Source organism: Lissotriton helveticus, chromosome 11 (assembly GCF_964261635.1).
Source record: "Lissotriton helveticus chromosome 11, aLisHel1.1, whole genome shotgun sequence".
Taxonomy (NCBI): Eukaryota; Metazoa; Chordata; class Amphibia; order Caudata; family Salamandridae; genus Lissotriton; species Lissotriton helveticus.
Window position 1 is genome coordinate 309,243,714 of NC_136072.1, and position 19,088 is coordinate 309,262,801.

A 19,088-nucleotide genomic window follows, 5' to 3' on the forward strand; every position below is an offset into this window, starting at 1 on the left:
CATAAGTCTGGTAGAAGAGGTACAAAAGGGGGTGGTGATGGACGGAGCATCTGAACCAATCAAACACTCACACCCAGTCAAAAGATCTGGGTTTGATCCATCACCGTTCTTTAGCCCACTCTGCCACCCCAGTTCAGACATGGCTGTATGCAAATCAGTCTGACCCTGTGCCTCATGGGAACAGTCCAGCCCGAACTGCCAAGCCATTCCTTCCCTGGACTGGAAACAAGCTTCCGAGGACCGGTCTCTGGCATTACAGCCGTCTTCAGCCCAGCTTGCTTGAATCCAGTGGCAAAGTGAGCAAGGGACTCACGTCTGAGCATACCCTGCCACAATTATGGCGGCCAAAGCGGTACAAAAGGGGGTGGTGATGGACGGAGCATCTGAACCAATCAAACCATCACACCCAGTCAAAAGATCTGGGTTTGATCCATCACCGTTCTTTAGCCCACTCTGACACCCCAGTTCAGACATGGCTATATGCAAATCAGTCTGACCCTGTGCCTCATGGGAACAGTCTAGCCCGAACTGCCAAGCCATGCCTTCTCTGGACCGGAAACAAGCTTCCGAGGACCGGTTTCTGGCATTACAGCCGTCTTCAGCCCAGCTTGCTTGAATCCAGTGGCAAAGTGAGCAAGGGACTCACGTCTGAGCATACCCTGCCACACTTATGGCGGCCAAAGCGGTACAAAAGGGGGTGGTGATGGACGGAGCATCTGAACCAATCAAACACTCAAACCCAGTCAAAAGATCTGGGTTTGATCCATCACCGTTCTGGACTGTTCCCATGAGGCACAGGGTCAGACTGATTTGCATATAGCCATGTCTGAACTGGGGTGGCAGAGTGGGCTAAAGAACGGTGATGGATTAAACCCAGATCTTTTGACTGGGTGTGAGTGTTTGATTGATTCAAATGCCCCGACCATCACCACCCCCTTTTGTACCGCTTCTGGTAGAAGAGGACCTAGTCTGGCCACCGATAACTCGGTTCAAAGGTTCACGTTAATATTCAAGAGGGAGATAACTCTAAGAGAAACACTTTGATATGGGTTCCTGCCGGGCTTACTAATCATAGTGATCACTGCATCCAGCATGGACTCCATCATTAACCTCATGTCTCAAAAGGAGTTTACAGCCTAGTAAATAAGCCTAGTACATATAAGGTTAAAGATCTCCAAAACATCTTTAAAAAAACAGTCAGAAACCCATCTGGCCTCAGTGATTTTCCCACCTTAAGCTTATGGATGCCATTACCTCCTCCGTGGTGATGGGGGTCCTTCACACTGCAACCTTCTTCTCTGGTACTGCAATCATTGGGCCAGGCTGGGATAGAAATCTGTTTTGACTGCACTTGTAGGCCCCCTCACCCCACACAAATTTGCTAACATTCCTTGAACATTTTCCTATGTCTTTTTCTCTGCCAAATTGCCCTTTTCCTTAATAAATTTGTCAACTTCCTTTTTGCTTTATCTTTCAGCTTGCTAAACAAGAGCCGCCCGCGTTAGTCCCTGAGACATAGTATCTTTGCTTAATTCTAAGTGATGTGTGTGCAGATTTATCTGGGGTGTGTCCTCATATTTGTGCTCAAAACGCTAGATCTTTCTGCCAAATGTTAGGGGGTGCCTTCTGATGCTATGTTCCTGTTCCATGTGGGCCGGTTCTTTCTGTGGTTGACTTTTCAGTAATTTGCACCTCTTATTACGATGGGCCAATACTGCAGCAGATGTACCCTTTCAAACCACCTTTGGTGTGTCCCATGAGCTGGAAATGGGCAAGGCTTTCTGATTATTGCCAGCCATGAACTCCTGAATGTGTTTGTGATCTCTTCCTGGAGCACTTTATCCAGGAAGGAAGTTTCGTTCAGGCTCCAGCTTAGAATCGTTATTTGTACTTTGAGAATACACTCATATCCTTGTTGGATTCGAATGCCTGATGATAACCAATACTTTATTATCTTCTTTTGTTTGTTGTTTCCTAAACATGCTAATAAAATTAAAGAAAGCTGCCTCCATCTAGGCCGGCACCCTTTCATCCCAATTATGAGTGTGTCATACACCTTGGGGCATGGTTGGAGAGGGCAGTCAGACCAATGTCTGTGTCGGGGGCATGCTGTAACAGGCCACTTCCTACTAAGGAGTAGTCAGTACATGCGTATAACTTATGAATTGTTGTCTTGATAAAGTTTCCTGATTGCCGTTTGAGGCATAAAGACCAGTAACCAAATATGTCCCACACTAACCATCACGCTCCATGATTTTCAAAGCCTTTTCAGCTTTTACACACTTGACTGCTCCCTGATGCTGTCCAGTAGAAAGGATAGCTACCCCTACCTTTGTTGAGGCACTTGAGGAAAAATGTCGCGCTGGAAACAACCTAGAATGTAATCTCGACTAGTCTTGTTGTACCAAATGTGTTTCTTCAAGGAGACATGTGTCTCCTATTGAGTCTTTCAAAAATGTGAGCACTGCCAGATGCTTTGAGGCTCTTAATATTGAAGCTAGCAATGTTCAACATTGAGACCGCGGCGAGAGCACCCACCAGTGGATAGCCCAGTACCTCTCCCTGTACCAGATTACTTTTCCAGTTGATATTGGTATGCGTGTTCTCCCACAATAAACCTTCCCCTCCCGGTGCCCTCTCTCATAAAACAAACCAACTTAACATTCAACATATACTTAAACAAACTCAATACAATAATCCCTATTCCCCTTGAAAGCAGTACCCAACATTATGCTGTATGGCTGAATTTTCCCCTCGCTCGACTCCTTCCCCTTAACCACGGCAAATGTCTCTGCAGATTAGGATGGCATGAGTTACCTGTTTTTTGTAGTGTGCTCAGCAATCAGTCTTTAGCAGCACTAGCATGAGACTATGCACACACAGCTGTTTAACCTCTGTTTAACAAAGTGTGCCTCAGATGCTGTAACAACTGCACCTGTTCCCAGTCGAATTTTGGCTTTGTGAAGAAGTTAGTATATTAGCTCCACTCCCTGCCCCCCCCCCCCCTCCCCCCCACCCCCCGCATCCTACTCCCAAGCCAGAAATTCCCTCCTCTCTGCTAGGTCTTCAGCCGTTGTTCTACAACCCTCTCTCTAAAAGAGTACTGTACGTTGTGGTTCTTTAAATAGTCGGTAGTGAGTTTGCATACTCTTCACTTACTTAGGATAGATACTGCTAGGTTTTATAGAAATGCGCTTTCATCAGAATGTCCAACAAGTTTTCTCACCCAATGTCTCCCCATCTACGTTGTGTGTGCGACCTAGACGAATGGAAGTAGCATTTGGGTCGCCTGTGATAGAATGAAGATTGGCGAGTATGTATTCCACGAAATCCTACCCTGTGGTAGTCCCCTTATGTGTATCTTGTTACACCGTGAGCAATTTTCTAAGTCTTTTTTGGCAGAGAGCAAATCAGTTGTTTCTTCTATCATCAGGATTCTGGTTTTCAATGTGATGCTGCTCTTGTAATTAATTGCTCATCCACTGTTTTTTCAAGATCATAAAGCCTGTTCCTAATAATTTCTTTGTCTTTTTGGAGATCCTGAATCCAAGATTTCAGTTTTGATGTGATAGAGCTCACGTCTTGACTGAATGGCCTCCAGAAATGAGAAAAGGAAGTCTTGAGTGATCATTGGTTACACTGGGTCGTGTGATCATTCAGAGTTTGTTGCTCAGTGCCTGGCTGTTTATCTAGTTTGTCTTATCGCCCCCCCTTTTCAATAGCATGTCTTAAACAGTGGCTTCCTCCTTTTCCCCTTATGGAAGACATCTGGGTCAGCAGAGGTAGAAAGAGGTGGGCATCTTGTACGATGGTTATTCGAAAGCTTTGTTGTCTCACCTCTGGAATGCTCATGCCCTCTCTGATCAGTGCACAGTGTTTTATCAGCCTTATTTAACCCTTCATCAAGGGTTGCACAGTTCATTGAGAAGTGCTTCCATTATGATCAAGGGTGTCTCCAACAGTTAATCTTTACTAGCACTTCGCACTGTTCATAAGAGGGGAAGATATACCATGCATGGGACTGAGATCCTAACTCTGTTACCAATCATTTGACTTGTTGAATAACGGAGTGTTGGTTCGTACCACGAGGAGGCTTTGCAGCATGGGGCCATAGTGGACACATCATACAATCTCTTCCACCGCTGTTGTAACCAAACCGGGTAAAGTCCGCCTGGAAAATATCTTCTAGTATATCTTTGAAAGCTGCTGGTTAGGTACTATGTGTGAAAGCTGCAGCACCATATTTACAAAGCCTCAGTGACAGTCAGTGGGTGATGGTCTTTGCCAATGTGGGCATTCACCCGTGGTAGTTCTCTAACATCACTGCCAATTAGCTGATGCAGGCTTACGGCAGTATTGTTACCAATCTCAAACGTATGTCCTGAATTTTTGCCTGATCAGCACAGCTCTGCCCAGCACCAGTGATCTGTACATCTCTCTCCTGTGTCTTCCTCTAGGGTGCAGCTCTCTCATTCTCTGCTCAGGTTACCGTTGTTACACACAGCTTCAAGACGAAGGTTAGTTGTTTGTGGCACTTTCTGAGCCCCTCGATAACTCATAAACACCAGCTATTTTACCTCAAGCCACTGCTGCTGTCCCAAAATAGTAGCTCCTTCATCTCGGGAGATAGCAGCATTACCATTACAGGTACGGCCATTGGTGCCTCCATTGTTTCAGAATGGAGCGTCTGTTCCAGTCTTGAAGGTCATGCGCCTGCTCGTTCTATTTGCTTCCTGCATTCTGTTGGTCAACCATGCACATTGGCATATGAGGTCCCTCTAGTGGTGCCTCTGCAAGCAGTGGTTTCAACACAACGGCGATCTCAAGGAATTGGTCAGAATCTTCGGAAACACTGCTGCGGATCTGCAATGGTGGTGTGTTTCAGGCAACCTGTTTCAAGGGAAGCTGTTTCACGCTCCTTTTCCGGTGGCTACAGTGATAACGGATGTTTCCACTCTAGGGTGGGGAGCTCATCTGGGGGATCTGGAGGTCTAAGGTCTTTGATCTCCAGAGGAAAGGTTGTTTAACATCAGTCTTTTGGAATTGCTGGCGATATGTTTGACTCTCAAATCCTTCCTCCCTTCCATTTGCAGTCAGACGCTTCAAGTCTTAACAGTTCAAGTCTATCTTCCAACTTCTGCCCGCAAGACCCTTGTCCAAACCTTATTAATGAGCTGGTTGGACTACAGCAACAATCTCCTAACAGATGTAAATGAGACCCTAGTGGCAAAACTCCAGACAGTTCAAAGCACTGCAGCCAGACTTGTTCTTAACGGTTCATCAGGCACAGCCTCTGCACCGTTGCTAAGGGAACTGCACTGGCTACCGGTGAAGAAAAGATCGTGTTTTAAGATCTGCTGCCTTACCTATAATGCCCTAAAAGGGAAAGGCCCGCTATACCTACAACAGAGAATCAAAATGTATATTCCTGGATGTTGCCTTAGATCCTTGGATAACGCCTTATTTTGTGTTCCTCGCATTCGCTTGACCCACAGTGGAGGAAAAGCCTTCTCCCATCTTGCTCCCCACTGCTGGAACAAGCTTCCACTGTATGTTCGCACATGTCCAAACTACTGCAACTCTAGGAAACTCCTCAAATTCCACCTATTCTGATCTTCCTCTTTCTCTTAGTCTCTGCTTCCGCAACAGCGCCGAGATGCCCCTGGGTGAGTTGTGCGCTATATCAAATATAAATAACAGAACACTACTGCGATATGGTACATCAACAAACAGGGAGTAGTAGGGTTGTGTCTTGTTTGCAGAGAGGCTCTACGACTCTGGTCCTGGGTTTAGGACCATCAGATTTGCGTAATAGCAAATCATCTGGCCGAAGTGTTGAATGTGCGTGCAGACATTCTCAGTCAGTAATATTTGGCCCATCACAAGTTGCGTCTCCATCCAGAAGTAGTCCTCCACATTTTAGGATGTGGGGTATTGCCGCTCACGAAATCGAGCACTGCTTGTCATTCTGCAGTCTCCAGTATCCGACGCCGGGAGCATTGGGGGGCATGTTTCAGTTAGATTGGGGCTCACCGCTTCTTTACGCGTTTAGCCCCATACCCTTGATTCCTCGAGTTCCGAGAAAGATTCGCCAGTACCAGGCCCAAATCATATTGATCGCCCCAGAATAAGCATGAATCGTGTAGTACACAGATGTTCTTAACCTCTCATTATACCCTCAGCTTCGTCTCCCTCTCAGGGCGGACCTCCTATTGCCAGCGCAGGGGCAGGCTCTACACCCCCACCTCCAGAGCCTGCACCTCCATGCCTGGAGATTGAATGGGGCAAACTGAGGTTTTTTTTTGGTGGATGTTATTTTATCATCCAGAAGACACTCCTTCAAATCTGTCTATGCTGGTAGGTGGGCAGAATTTGTGAAATAGTGTGGAGAGAAATCGATTGATCTATTAAAAGCCCATGTATCTGATGTTGTGACTTTTTCTCTTTCCCTGGCACAACAGGCTGCGCTGTGGCAGCTGTTTATCTTCCCTGTCGGCATTTAATTATTTGCCAGACCAACCATCTCCGTTTAAATCTCTTATTGTTATGAGATTCATTAAGAGTCTCAATACTAGGTTTCCTCCCACTCCCTCTATTATGCTTCAGTGGGATTTGAATCTGTAATGTAAAAAAAAAGAAATGTAAAATAAAATTTATAAAGCGCAACTTACACCCAGCGGTTTCTTGGCGCTAAAGCAAAAGGAAGACAGACAGTCCGTGGGGCGAGAAGCATTAGTTGTAGGCATTACAAAACAAGTGGGTTTTAAGAAGGGACCTAAAATGGGTGTAGGGGAAGGCTAGTCTTAGACCTAACGGGAGAGCATTCCAGAAAGCCGGGGCAAGGAATGAGAACCTAAGTCCTCCCAGTTTTTTGCGTTTAAAGGTCGGGCCCCGAAGCAAGGCCAGATGAGAGGAACGGAGATTGCGGGAGGGAACATATGGGTGCAATTGTGAAGAAATAAAAGAGGGGCCTGTACCTGCAAGGGACTTAAAAATAATGCAGCCCAGTTTGAACTTGCAGCGCTCAGAGACAGGGAGCCAGTGGAGGGATTTTAACAGAGGGCGGACATGTTGGTGTCTGGGCTGATGGTGGATAAGCCGTGCAGCCTGGTTTTGTACAAGTTGTAACCTCTTCAGTTGGTATGCCGGTATACTGACATAAAGGGAGTTGGCATAGTCTATCCTAGAGATGACTGAAGCCAACAGGACCAGGGTGAGAGCCTCTGTGGTCAAGAAACGGGCAATCTTACGGATCTTTCTTAACTGGAAAAAACTGGAAGAGACTACCGCGTTAATCTGGGGCTTCATCGTGAGGTCATTACTGATAATGATCCCAAGGCTTTTTACTGAGTTGACAGGATTGGGGGAAGACCCAACCTCGTGGGCCAAAAGATGGATTTCCAAGGGTTGGCAGCCCCCCCGACAAGCACCAACTCTGTCTTGTCGGGGTTGAGTTTCAGGTGGTTCACCCCCATCCAGTCACTAATGTGACAGAGAGTGGATTGAAAGTTATCAATGGATTGGTCCGAAGAGTTAATATCGAAGACCAGCTGAATGTCATCCGCGTAATTAAACGCGGTGACACAGCTGCCTCGTAAGGACCGGATGAGGGGAGTCAGGTATAAATTAAAAAGAAGAGGGGATAAGGAGGAGCCCTGCGGGAAGCCGCAGGTTAGCCTGACCTCATCAGCAGAGAACTGAGAGAGCCGAACCGCCTGACGTTTTTGATGGGTTCGCCCTTTAAACCTTTGCATAGTTGCTCTTTAAGGTTTCTCGCATTTAAGGCTATATTTTTAGTGGCAATCGCTTCAGCTAGGAGGGTGAGTGAATTGCAGGCTCTTAGTTCCAAGCCTCCTTTTACTTCTTTCCATGCAGATCAGATGGTTCTTAAGACCAGAGATGCTTTCCTGCCTAAGGTGGTTACTCCATTCCACTTGAGCCAGTCCATTACTTTGCTTATTTTCTATTCCTCTTTCATCCTTCTAAGGAGAAGGAGTGACTTCATTGTTTGGACACCAAAAGGGCAGTTAGTTTCTACTTGAATAGAACCAAATATTTCAGGTTGGATGTTCAACTCTTCATAGGATATGTGGGCAAGATGAAGGGCAAAGCTGTTCACAAAAGAAAGTTGTCCGGGTGGATAATCCTGTGCATCAAGATCTGTTATTCCTTGGCCAAGCAGGAGCCTCCTGAAGGTATTTGAGCCCATTCTACCAGAGCTAAATCTTCTTCGGTTTTGGCTAGAGGTGTCCCTGTGGTTGACATCTGCAAAGCGGCACCTTCGGCTTCCCTCCACACTTTTGCAAAGCACTATTGCTTGGATTCGGAAGTGAGGAGTGACGGCCATTTTGATTACTTTGTGTTACAGAATTGTTTGGTTTAGGCAGGTAGACCTCCTCCTCCGGGAGAGGGACAACTTTTCAATTCAAAAGGTGAGAAATCCACAGGCAGATGTATCCATCAGCAGAACAAGTTACTTACCTTCTGTAATGCTTTATCTGGTGGATACAGTATCTGCCTGTGGATTCCTCACTGACCCACCCGCCTCCCCGTTGCCTATCCGCTTATACGGAAAGTTAATTGTTTTATGTGATGTTTTGCTAAAATCATGAGGTTACTTGGATTTGGGAAATATCTATGATTTAGTATTTACATATTTGGTTGTGTTCTGTATACTATGTATACTTGTGGGAAGGTTATTAGTTAACCTGTTTTGCCTTGAAGGCACAGAAAAAATGGGTGGAACTGACGTCAGCACGCTTATAAGGCTTCTTGTGGCTCCGATGACATCACGTGGAGTCACGTGCTGAGCCGTTCCATTGTGTTGTCGTCATCAACGTGGGAGAGCTGAGGAGAAAAGTTTCTGTGGAATGCTGCGCATTGGGATCATTCAAAAGGTGTGGAATTCACAGGCAGAACCTGTATCCAACAGAAAAAGCGTTACTGAAGGTAAATAACATGTTAATTTGGCTCCTTCTAAGCTAGCTCTGAGACATAAACACGAGATCCGCAGACAGTCTGTAATTGAACGGTCCAAAATGCAGGTTTTGAAGCCCAGCAACAGCTTTTTTTCACTCTGTTATTGAACTGTTGAACAGGTTTACATCAAACCCCAAATATTTGTGTTTTATGTCACATTCTACTATAGTACTGCCATTACACAAGGCATTAGAAAACTTTACATGTCATAAATAGGATACACAAGCAATATGAAAAACTGTAGAGTTAAATTGTCAGTTCAAAAAGGATTACATATAAACTGCTCTTATGTTAGTTTGGATGGAGTTGGCACATAAAGACCTCTTTATGTAATAACTTTGCTGCCATCTGACACATTTTGCAGTCTTGTTGTGTGTTCTTCTCAAATTCTTAATTTTAGATTTTGTATAGATCGATCTAGGGCATGGTATAGTTATTTTTTTGGTTTTAGGAGCAGCATTTCCCATTTTTAATCCCATAGGATTTTTTCTTCCAGTTACAGCAAACACCACTGAACACAATTACATCAAACTTGGCATGAAGATGTAATTTTATTAAGTATATGCCCTATTAATACCAGTCTCTGAAATTCCCTTTCTCTGACATTTAGAACTCAACCAAATCTCCTGTCCTGCAGCAAAATGTTACAAATACAGCTTTTCTAACAACCTTCTTACTTACTATAAAAGCAAAGTAGTCCGAATTTCTCTCGCGACTGCGTCATAAGAGTTTGGAAGCCACATGTCTTATCTCAAAGGGAGCAGAAACATTTTGGGTGCAAGCTCTTTTTGGTAAAATTTCACCCCACCTTCCTTCATTATGCTGCTGATAGAGTATTCTCCCGCAAGCTAGCTGTCAGTAGATGGGTATTATATAGGAAGCCTTAAAGATACCTGTCTGACACAGTTGCTGCCATTCATCCTATGGTAAAGTTCTTTAAATGATCCCTTTCCTAACCTTGACTCAATTAAAAAAATGATAATCACAATCTTTTCTGACTCGCATTTTGAAAAAGACTGAAATAACACTGCTTAATTTCAAGGCTAGCAATCATGTGGAAACCATTAGAAGTAGATTGTGCATACCAGAATTAGGCCTGTGCCTCTGAAATGTGAAAACTTGTTAAGCTGAATACAAAGAACTTGTAGCATAAGATGGTAGGGTGTACTCTACAGTGGAGCCTCTAGGATCTTCCTTTTTGTGCAACAACCCACATGGCTTTCTCTACAATCTAATCACATTGAGTACATGGAGGACTATGGGCCTGATGAGCAAATGTAAGCGAGGTAGAAAGTTAAGTTCCCTAAAGAAATTAAGCAGTTTCTGACAATAATTGCCAATGCTCTTTTTACTGTTGGATTTTTTTTTCTTTTTTTCTTACATTAATCTTTGTTTTTCTGTCATTTTAGTGAAAACTGAACCAGAGATGACGGTTCCAAGCAATTGTAACACGAGTTTTGGTTCTCTGAACAGTACCATCATAAAAACGGAAGAAATCACTGATTTAAAGAATTACTGCATCAGGTAGGAGTTACACCTAAATGCTTCCTATTTCCTTTCCAAATGACCGCTTTCTTACTTTCTCTAATGTAGGTAAGACAGGTATTAAGCATAGCAATCACACATTTAAGCACAGTTTTAGATTGTTAGTATCTTTGCATTCTAAAAGTAAGAGCTGCTCTTCTAAAAGTAGGATCAATGCCATCAAAAACTGGAACAACCACCTATCTTCTTTAAATTCTGGACAATTTCTTTTTTTATATCCAATTTTATTGGCATTTTGTAAAAGCAAGGTGACCAGAGTAACATTTGTATCACTGTGACATGTGAAACATTACATTGCAAACCCCAAAAGATCTCCCCATCAGTTGGCTTAAAATAATATAAAGGAAAGGGGCCTTCCTTAACGCTAAGAGTAATCAGTCCAGTGTTCCTGTCCATTTGCCCCGTACTCGTTCATGCTTGTTCGGACACCCATTTGCCTCATAAACCGCTTTTTCTTGGACAACACACCAATCAACTCCCCTTTGCCATTTCGAAATAGAGGGAGATTTTGAGTCTTTCCAAGCCATTGAAATGTATCTTTTAGCAATCAACATGGCTGTTCCCAGAAACAACTTGTCCGCTTGGGAGCATACCTTCCATCACCCCCAGAAGAAGAGCAAGAGGATTAAGGGGAACCTCCCACCCCAGTATGCCACTCAATTCAGATGTGATTGACGCCCAGTATTTAGATATGACTGCCCAGGACCAGACCATATGGAAGAAGTCGGCTGGTTCATCTTCACAGCATGGACATTGCAGGGCTGGAAGAAGTCCAGCTTTGTGCAGTCACGCCGGTGTAAGATATGCGCAGTGTAGATAGTATATCTGTATAAGGCGTGGTCTGCCAGGTATAGTGAGTGTTCTGGGGGCTATAAGAGCGTCCCTCCAGTCTTCATTTTCTAGCGGGCTCACCCATCTTCCCATCGGGTTCTAAGAGGATCTAGTGTGGATGGGGTATTGTTAATCAGGGATTGGTATATTTGGGAGATCCCTCCCTTCCCTAGGTCTCCCATGAGAATTTTGGCCTCCAGTGGGTGTATCTCGAATTATGGGGACTATTCGATTGGCCATGGAATGAGTAACAAGCCAATGGAGCAAATTGCCATTCTTGTCTCCCCACTCATAAACTCTGGCTACGGAGGATCTCCAAAACATCTTGGCTGACTCAATGGAGATACTGTTGATTTCTTCCCGCACTAATTGCAGTTGTCGACATTCGGTACCACCTCCGTCGTCGCTGCAGCCGTTTTCCATACGGAGTGCCCTAGCTTCAAGTTGAGCGACCTGGTGGTCACGGGCCTGACGCTTGCGCTTAAGGAGTCGTTTAGCGTACCCCAGAATTGTGGCTTTGCCCGCCTCCCAAGGTGTACCCCGATGCTGCACTGTGGCTTTGTTAGTACAAAAGTAACTATTGAGCTCCTCCCCAACTCACTCTTTGTATTCTTGGAGGAACCAAGCATTTAATCGCCATATGGGCCTGAGCGCTGTCGTGGGACCACCCACTTGTAAAAGGAGCGGGTAGTGGTCAGATACTCCGCGTGCTAGGATCTGGATTTCAGAGACAGGACGGCAGTCTGGAGCGGGCATGAACAGGAGGTCTATACGGGAGAGGTTGTGGTGTGCCCCCGGGGTGTGTGTATACTGTCGTGCCTTAGGTTGCCAAGTGCACCAGACATCACAGAGACACAGGGTAGTGGTCCAATCCCCAAGATGTCTGGCCCCTAATTTTCTATGTGAGGATATGGGACCCGTAGCATCCTCTGTGGGCTCCGGGACAGCATTAAAATCGCCCTCAACTATAGTCAAACCCTGAGAAAGAGCAGATAGTATTTTCAGTGCAGCTTGAAGCATGGGCTCTAAATTCACCGGAGGAGCTTATAGTGATACTAGATTAACAGTGGATTCTCCTAGGGTACCGGAGAGAGCTGTAAATCGTCTGGAACGGTCGTTGAATACTTGGATCATTGTGAAGAGAAGGGAGAGGCATAGGAGGATTGCTGTTCCCTGAGCACCCCTGGAGAACCCTGAATGCCACACACTGTCAATTCCGTGATGCGCCAGGAAAGAGCAGCGGTTCCCAACCAGGTGTGTCTCTTGTAGCAATAAGACATCTGGGTTATTCCTTCTGGCATACTTTAAAATCTCTTTTCGTTTAATTTTATCTAAGAGTCCATTCACATTCCATGAGAGGATTCTCATGGGCTCCCTTCATTATATGGACCTGACATGATGGCAAAGTGGCAATGTTTGGGACCGACAATTTGGAGGTCTCCAATGGATCAGGTGATTGGGCTTCCGAGGGAAGCTGTGTGTACTCAAAGGCGCTATTTGGGCTGCTTAAGGGAGTATCTTAGGTACGGTGCACAGTGTTACCATAAAACAAATCAACCTGAACAGTGTCTGGAAAAACATAAATTCTGGACAAATTACTGTAGAAGGCACACAGATTAAAGTGCAAATTGAAACAGTTAGTCTTTCTAAAGTCCGAGTGTATACACTGCGTCTTCAATCAACAATGTTGAGTCATTGTTGTAATGATGGGTCTTGAAATTTGATTCTTTTATCCTCACAGTATGTCATCTTATTCCATTATTAACCAGCTTGTACAAGTCCTTAAATGTGTTTTTGTAGTTTGAATTATTTGGGTGATAATACGTTTTTGTGTGACTGCCTCCTTCATTTGTGCCTAAATGCTTTGATTTCCTTTTTCCAAATGAATGCCCATATGTTTCTCTATGACGTTTTTGCCAAAAAGCATACTCCTAGAACTCTCTAAACATTATATCCCTTTAGATACACTAGTTTAGTACAATAGGCAACTGACAGAACACTCTTTGTATTTAATTTTTGTACTCTGGAAGCACCCGGTATCTATGATTCGATAGAAGGCAGCCACTGTATCATTGAAGTGAGGGTGGACATGCATCCTTAAGGAGCCCCGTAGCAGCCTAAAAAGTCTTTAGTCTGTGCAACTCCACAACTGCAACCAAACAATTTGGTAGCTCTATTTAAGAAGTGCTAGGTAACTTAACTCATGGCCCAGAACTGGGAGACAGCCAATGGGTAAAGAGTCCTTAGAAAGAGGCTAAAAAGATTCAGAAGGATAGTTGAAAAATTGTAGGGAGAGTAATCACGATTGACGCTGAATCGAGGATTCAGATTTTTCCATGAGGTTTTCGATGTAGTCTGAGAATGTTATGTACTGGAAGTGGTTTCCCCGAGACTCTTTGATGCCGTTTTGTAACATGAGCCCGCTCTTTAAGTTCTGCCCCAATTGCCATTAAAGGTTAGTTCCTAACGATGAATACCAAGTATGCATTTATGTGACTCAAGTGACCATAAGTCTGAAGACTGTTATGCCTGTTTGCTTTTTTTTACCAAAACCTGTGATGCTCAGGGAGAAGATATTAATCCTGCACTGGGCTCATTGGACATATCAGGGAAGTCTGAATTAGGGAGGCAGAGGAGAAAAGCTCTATCTATGGACGATATGTGTTTCTCCTACGGGAAAGATATAAAAATAACTTTAAAGGCTCAAGAAAAGCAATATTTGCATCCCGAAGAATTTGCATATCATGACATCATGGCTCACCTATCTACTCACAAGAAGTCCCATCCGAAATGCACAGTTCCCCAAAAAGCTTTCAGAATGGTCGAAGGTCAAAGTATCTAAGCGTGTAATAAACAGGCAAAAGTCAAAAACATCAAGTGATCAGGACAGGTCGCCTAAAGACAAACACTAAACAGCAAAGAAGTCATCAGTTGAAGAAGTTGTCTACATAGCTCTTCCTTCCGGGTTCAAAGAGGAGGACACTAAGGACGAATTACTTAAGAGCATCAGCTCCACTTTGGAAGACAGTCGTGTTCAAAACGGGAAAGACAGGCAGCAGCCTCAAACGCATCAGCCTCCAAAGAGATGGAGCAAGGGGATAAAAGACCTTTCAATGCAATTGATGTAGAGGAAATAAAAAGTGGGACTCACTCAAAATTGAAATTGTTATGAAAAAGAAAAATGTTTTCAAGAAATCCAGTGCAGCTCACAAGCCACAGAAGCCAATGGGCATATAGAGCACTTGGTGGGAAATAGAACACCCTAAACAAGCTAAAATATTGAAACAGTAGATGTTGAGTTGGAAACAAAGGAAATAGACGGAGAGGAAAATCCTAATTTTGGTGGAGGTAGATCAAGAAGAGATCATGCACAACTTTCAGGCAGCTGTGGGAACATTATGGGAGGATAATGATATAGACTCCCCACAGGAGGAGGTAGACATGTATCCCTCAAGGGCATCTCTGCCAGATGATATATCTGTGTACCATGGAGTAGTTAAGCAAGCAGTTAGGAGGTAGACATGGGGCTAAAAACCCTAAGTTAACTGCATAGAAAGAACTGCCATTTGCCTATGCTTACAAGTATTTTAATAATTAACGACAACAGGAGAAAACCCATAAATCCAGTTAAGACATGGGTAAGTATAGTAGCATACGGCAATTTCTCAACAGGTAATAGTTAAATACTGATTTAAGAAAGGTAAAACGATTACAAAGAAAAAGATAAACACCAATGATTAAATACTGCGATTTGTATTTTCATAGTAGGAACCAGAACAACTTAGAGACAGCATTAATGTTACTCACTCACTCAAGAATAACTTTATTTTGGTTCCAAGAACCATTAAAGTTTACAATAAAATGATCACAGCATATAACAATTACAATCAATAGGTTAAAAGACAATTCATAAAAGTCCAGGGACATAAAATTCTTAACATAAAGTAATTGGATTGAAACAACATGGTATTACACAGTTCATAAAATTCCAAAGACATAAGATTCTAAATAGACTATAAACGGTTTTAGGACATTAAAAAAAGCCATTTGTTATACAGGAGCCCTTACTCATAGCGTTTCCTAATAGCCATAGAAACCTTTATATAATTGGCTACCGCTATGCAGATTTCGGGGGTAGCCAATGTATGACAAAGTTAAAACCATCAATGTATGTAGATGGGCGAATTTTCCTTAATAGTGGGACTTAAAATGTACTCCTCGCCATTTTGTATAAGGTGCAGAATACCATAAAGTGCATGGTGCTTTGGCTTCTAAAGTTGTCACACGGACAAGGTATGAGCTTGTCAGCCTACCCACCCTGACATGGAAATGCCAATAAAAAGTGCATAAATGGAATTTAGTTAAATAAAATATAGCCTGCAGGTTAGTAGTGAATGTTAGATAATATTACATTGAGACAAGAGACATCTGTGGTAGGCACATCTCACCTTGTTCTGGATAACGCATGTTGGCCCTGGAATAAAACGCCTCTTTAATAATGCATTCGGTGGGATGCTTCAGGGTTGTCATAAAAGTGCCCCAATCCTATTTCATGATATTTGTTCCTCAAGAAATGGAGCCATGGTATTTTTAAGGCGTTGGACAGGTGTTGGCATTCTATAATTACTTATTGTGAAAATGTTAGTTCTTCAGACATACCAATTTTGGCCCATAAAAACAGAGGGGCGCTAAATATGCGATTCTCCATAAACTCTAGTCCCAGTTCCTTGTGACATAGACAGTGGGGGCACTATTTGGGGTCATCAAAAGCCTTTTGGAGAATTTATTTTCCAATGTTTGTAACTGACAGCTTTTATGATGTCCCCATACCCTTCCCCATATGTTGCAATAGAGAGGCATTTGGCTTTATATAGGGTAATCTGAAAGAGACACTTTAGTGATAGATTCCTTACCTTAGAATATCCCCAGGCGTCAGACTGGATTCGGAAAGTTTTTCGTCAGCAGTACCCCTGCGCATCGGTAGGTGGCGTCTTGCGGCTCCGCCTCCGTCGCTGGCGTCGTAAGCGCCGAGATGACATCACGGAGACTACTTAGGTGCCACTCATGCGTACTGACGTCAGTTCTTTCTTTTTCCACGCCAGCAAGAGCAGATCCGGTTAGAGCCAGTACCCTAGTCACTTTTTGACTAACTTTTTTGAGACTCATGTCTCTACTTCTTGAGTCTTGACTCCTGGTGCCTCGTAGGGATGCCTGGTTTTAAATCATGCGGGCCTGCTGACGTACGATGTCGGTGGCCGACACCCACAGCATTTTTCTCTACTGTCTGGAACGCAACCATGACTCCCAGTCATGTTCCGACTGTGTGGCCATGGCTCCGAAGGCTTTGCGGGTGCGGTCCCGGAAGCTGTTGGAGGCCCGGCAGTCATCTCCGCGCTGTTCGAGGTCCAGGGGTCTCTTGAGGGACCGACCGCGGAGCCAACACCATCCCTCCTCGGGGTCAAAGTCTTCACCCTCGGAATTGGGTTAGAGACGTCACAATAAAAAGTAAAAGAAGCATGTACGCTTTCTGATGTCCCCCCGTCGATCTCCGGATGCGGACGAGGGGGCCAGGGGTCCTTCCCCCACGTCTCCGTTATCTGGGTCTGTCGGCGAGTCCGGCCCAAGTGCAAAGGTTTCTTGCCTCCATGGACTGCCTTTTCAGGCCTAGGGCTCCCGCCGGCGCGCCTTCGGGCCCTGCGGTCCCTATTGAGGGTCCTAGCTTGCCACCGGCTCCACCACAGGTGCCGCTGGTGGCTCCAGCCTCAGCGCCGCAAGGTCCTCCGCCAGCAGCTCCGGCCCGGCGCTGCAGGGCCCTCCGCCGGCAGCTCCAGCCCCTGCGGCTCCGTTCCCGGCACCGCTCCGAACAGGTGGATGCTGCAAGTCGTCCGAAGGGGCTACTCCCTCCCCTTCGAGTATGCCCCCCCAGCTATGCCACCTCAGGTCCACCACATGTCGGGGATCACGGGGCCATCGAGCACGTTCCTGGACCAGAAGGAGAACATGGTTGTTATTCCTACTACTTTCTGGTCCCCAAGAAGGACAAAGGGGGCCTGCGCACCATCTTGGACCTCAGGAACGTCAATCGGTTCCTCCGGAAGGAGAAGTTCAAGATGTTGACTTTGGTCTTGGCTGCCCTCGACCCTGGAGACTGGATGGTAGCGTTGGACTTGCAGTACGCATATTTTCACATCCCCGTCCTGCCGGCCCACCGGCGTTACCTGCGGTTCACGGTAGACCAGGAGCATTTTCTGTCTGCGTGCTCCCCTTCAGCATTACCAGCGCCCCTCGGCATCACAAAAGTGATGGTGGTGGTCGCAACTCATCTGCGCAGGTCAGGGGTGTCTGTCTTCCCCTACCTCGACGACTGGTTGTTGAAGGTGGGCTCGCCCCAGACCATCGTCACCCACCTTCAGACTACGACCGACCTCCTACCTCCTGCATTTGCTGGGGTTCTCCATCAATGTACCGAAGTCGCACTTGAGTCTCTCTCAGAAGCTCCCCTTCATCGGAGCGGTTCTGGATTCGACGCGGTTTCGGGTCTATCCTCCCGAGCAGCGAGTCCAGGATATTCTGGCTATGATTCCGATCTTTTAGCCTCTATCCCGGGTTTCAGTCAGGATGACCCTCCGGCTCCTGAGCCTAATGGCCTCCTGCATCCTGCTAGTGCAACATGCCAGATGGCATATGACTAAATACGAATATTTGGGGTGAATGACGTTGTATTAAATAGTATTTCTAGGGGTGACTTAGTTTGAAAGATAGGGTAAACGGTGGCATTCCGACTCGTGTCGTATCAAAATTGTTTGTATGCTTCCCGGAAATCGACTGGAAGATTACTAGTTGGGTTTTGGGTGTGGAGATGGTTTCGAATGTTAGAATAAATATTTTTGGTACGTAATGGAGGGTCCCCTATGTTTTTACAAGATGGTGTGAAATAGCCATTTGGATAATAGATTGTTATATAGGCAGGATGGGGATGAGAATAATGTATTAACTATTAAAAAACTTTTATCAGAATGTTATATAGGCAGGCTTCTTGATTGTCAAATCTCGATATATTTTCTTTGTTTTATATTTTTTATAAATTTTGGATTAGTAACATTGGATAATGTAGAGTAAGACAATTGTTTATTGTACTTTTTCTTTTTCCTTACAGCCCTGATGATGTCCCGTAGGGGACGAAACGCGTAGGCTGTGGAGTTTGCTGTATACATTTTATGTTTAATTTTTTTGACATTTTCTTATGAAGTAATCCTCTGAATTAAAAGAAATATACCAATAAAGGACTGAACTCAGTTGATGAACAAAGAGGCTTTCTTTGGATTTTGATTATTCATGGACTACAATATTTTATTGTTAATATTTACACTACATTAGTGCTCCTTCTATATGGTTTTGTGCGTTTTCTCAAAGGCATCACACACTTGTTTCCTCCTGTGCCTTTCATATTGCCTCAATGGGATTTAAATCTTGTCTTGACTTATCTGGTGTGCGCTCCCTTTGAGCCCCTTCATAACTGTCCTTTAAGTCTTTTCACTCTAAAGACGGCTTTCGTGGTAGCTATCACCTCTGCCAGAAGAGTGAGTGAGCTCCAGGCTCTTTCTTCTAAACTTCCTTTCCTTTCTGTTCATCCGGACAAGGTGGTTTTAAGGACCCGTACTTCTTTCTTGCCTAAGGTTGTCACGCCCTTCTACATCGGGCAGACCATCACTTTACCCACCTTCTTTCCGCCT

The 19,088-nt window shown here is 44.7% G+C and overlaps 1 protein-coding gene across 2 annotated transcripts in view; it reads left to right on the forward strand.

The window, feature by feature from the left end:
- YEATS2 (YEATS domain containing 2) overlaps positions 1–19,088 on the forward strand; it is a 1,326,518-nt gene that overhangs the window by 887,877 nt on the left and 419,553 nt on the right. For both annotated transcript variants that reach the window (XM_078665556.1, XM_078665557.1), the window contains exon 23: positions 10,389–10,503. In XM_078665556.1, coding sequence (XP_078521682.1) covers positions 10,389–10,503 — 115 coding nt within the window. The remainder of the gene's footprint in view (positions 1–10,388; positions 10,504–19,088) is intronic.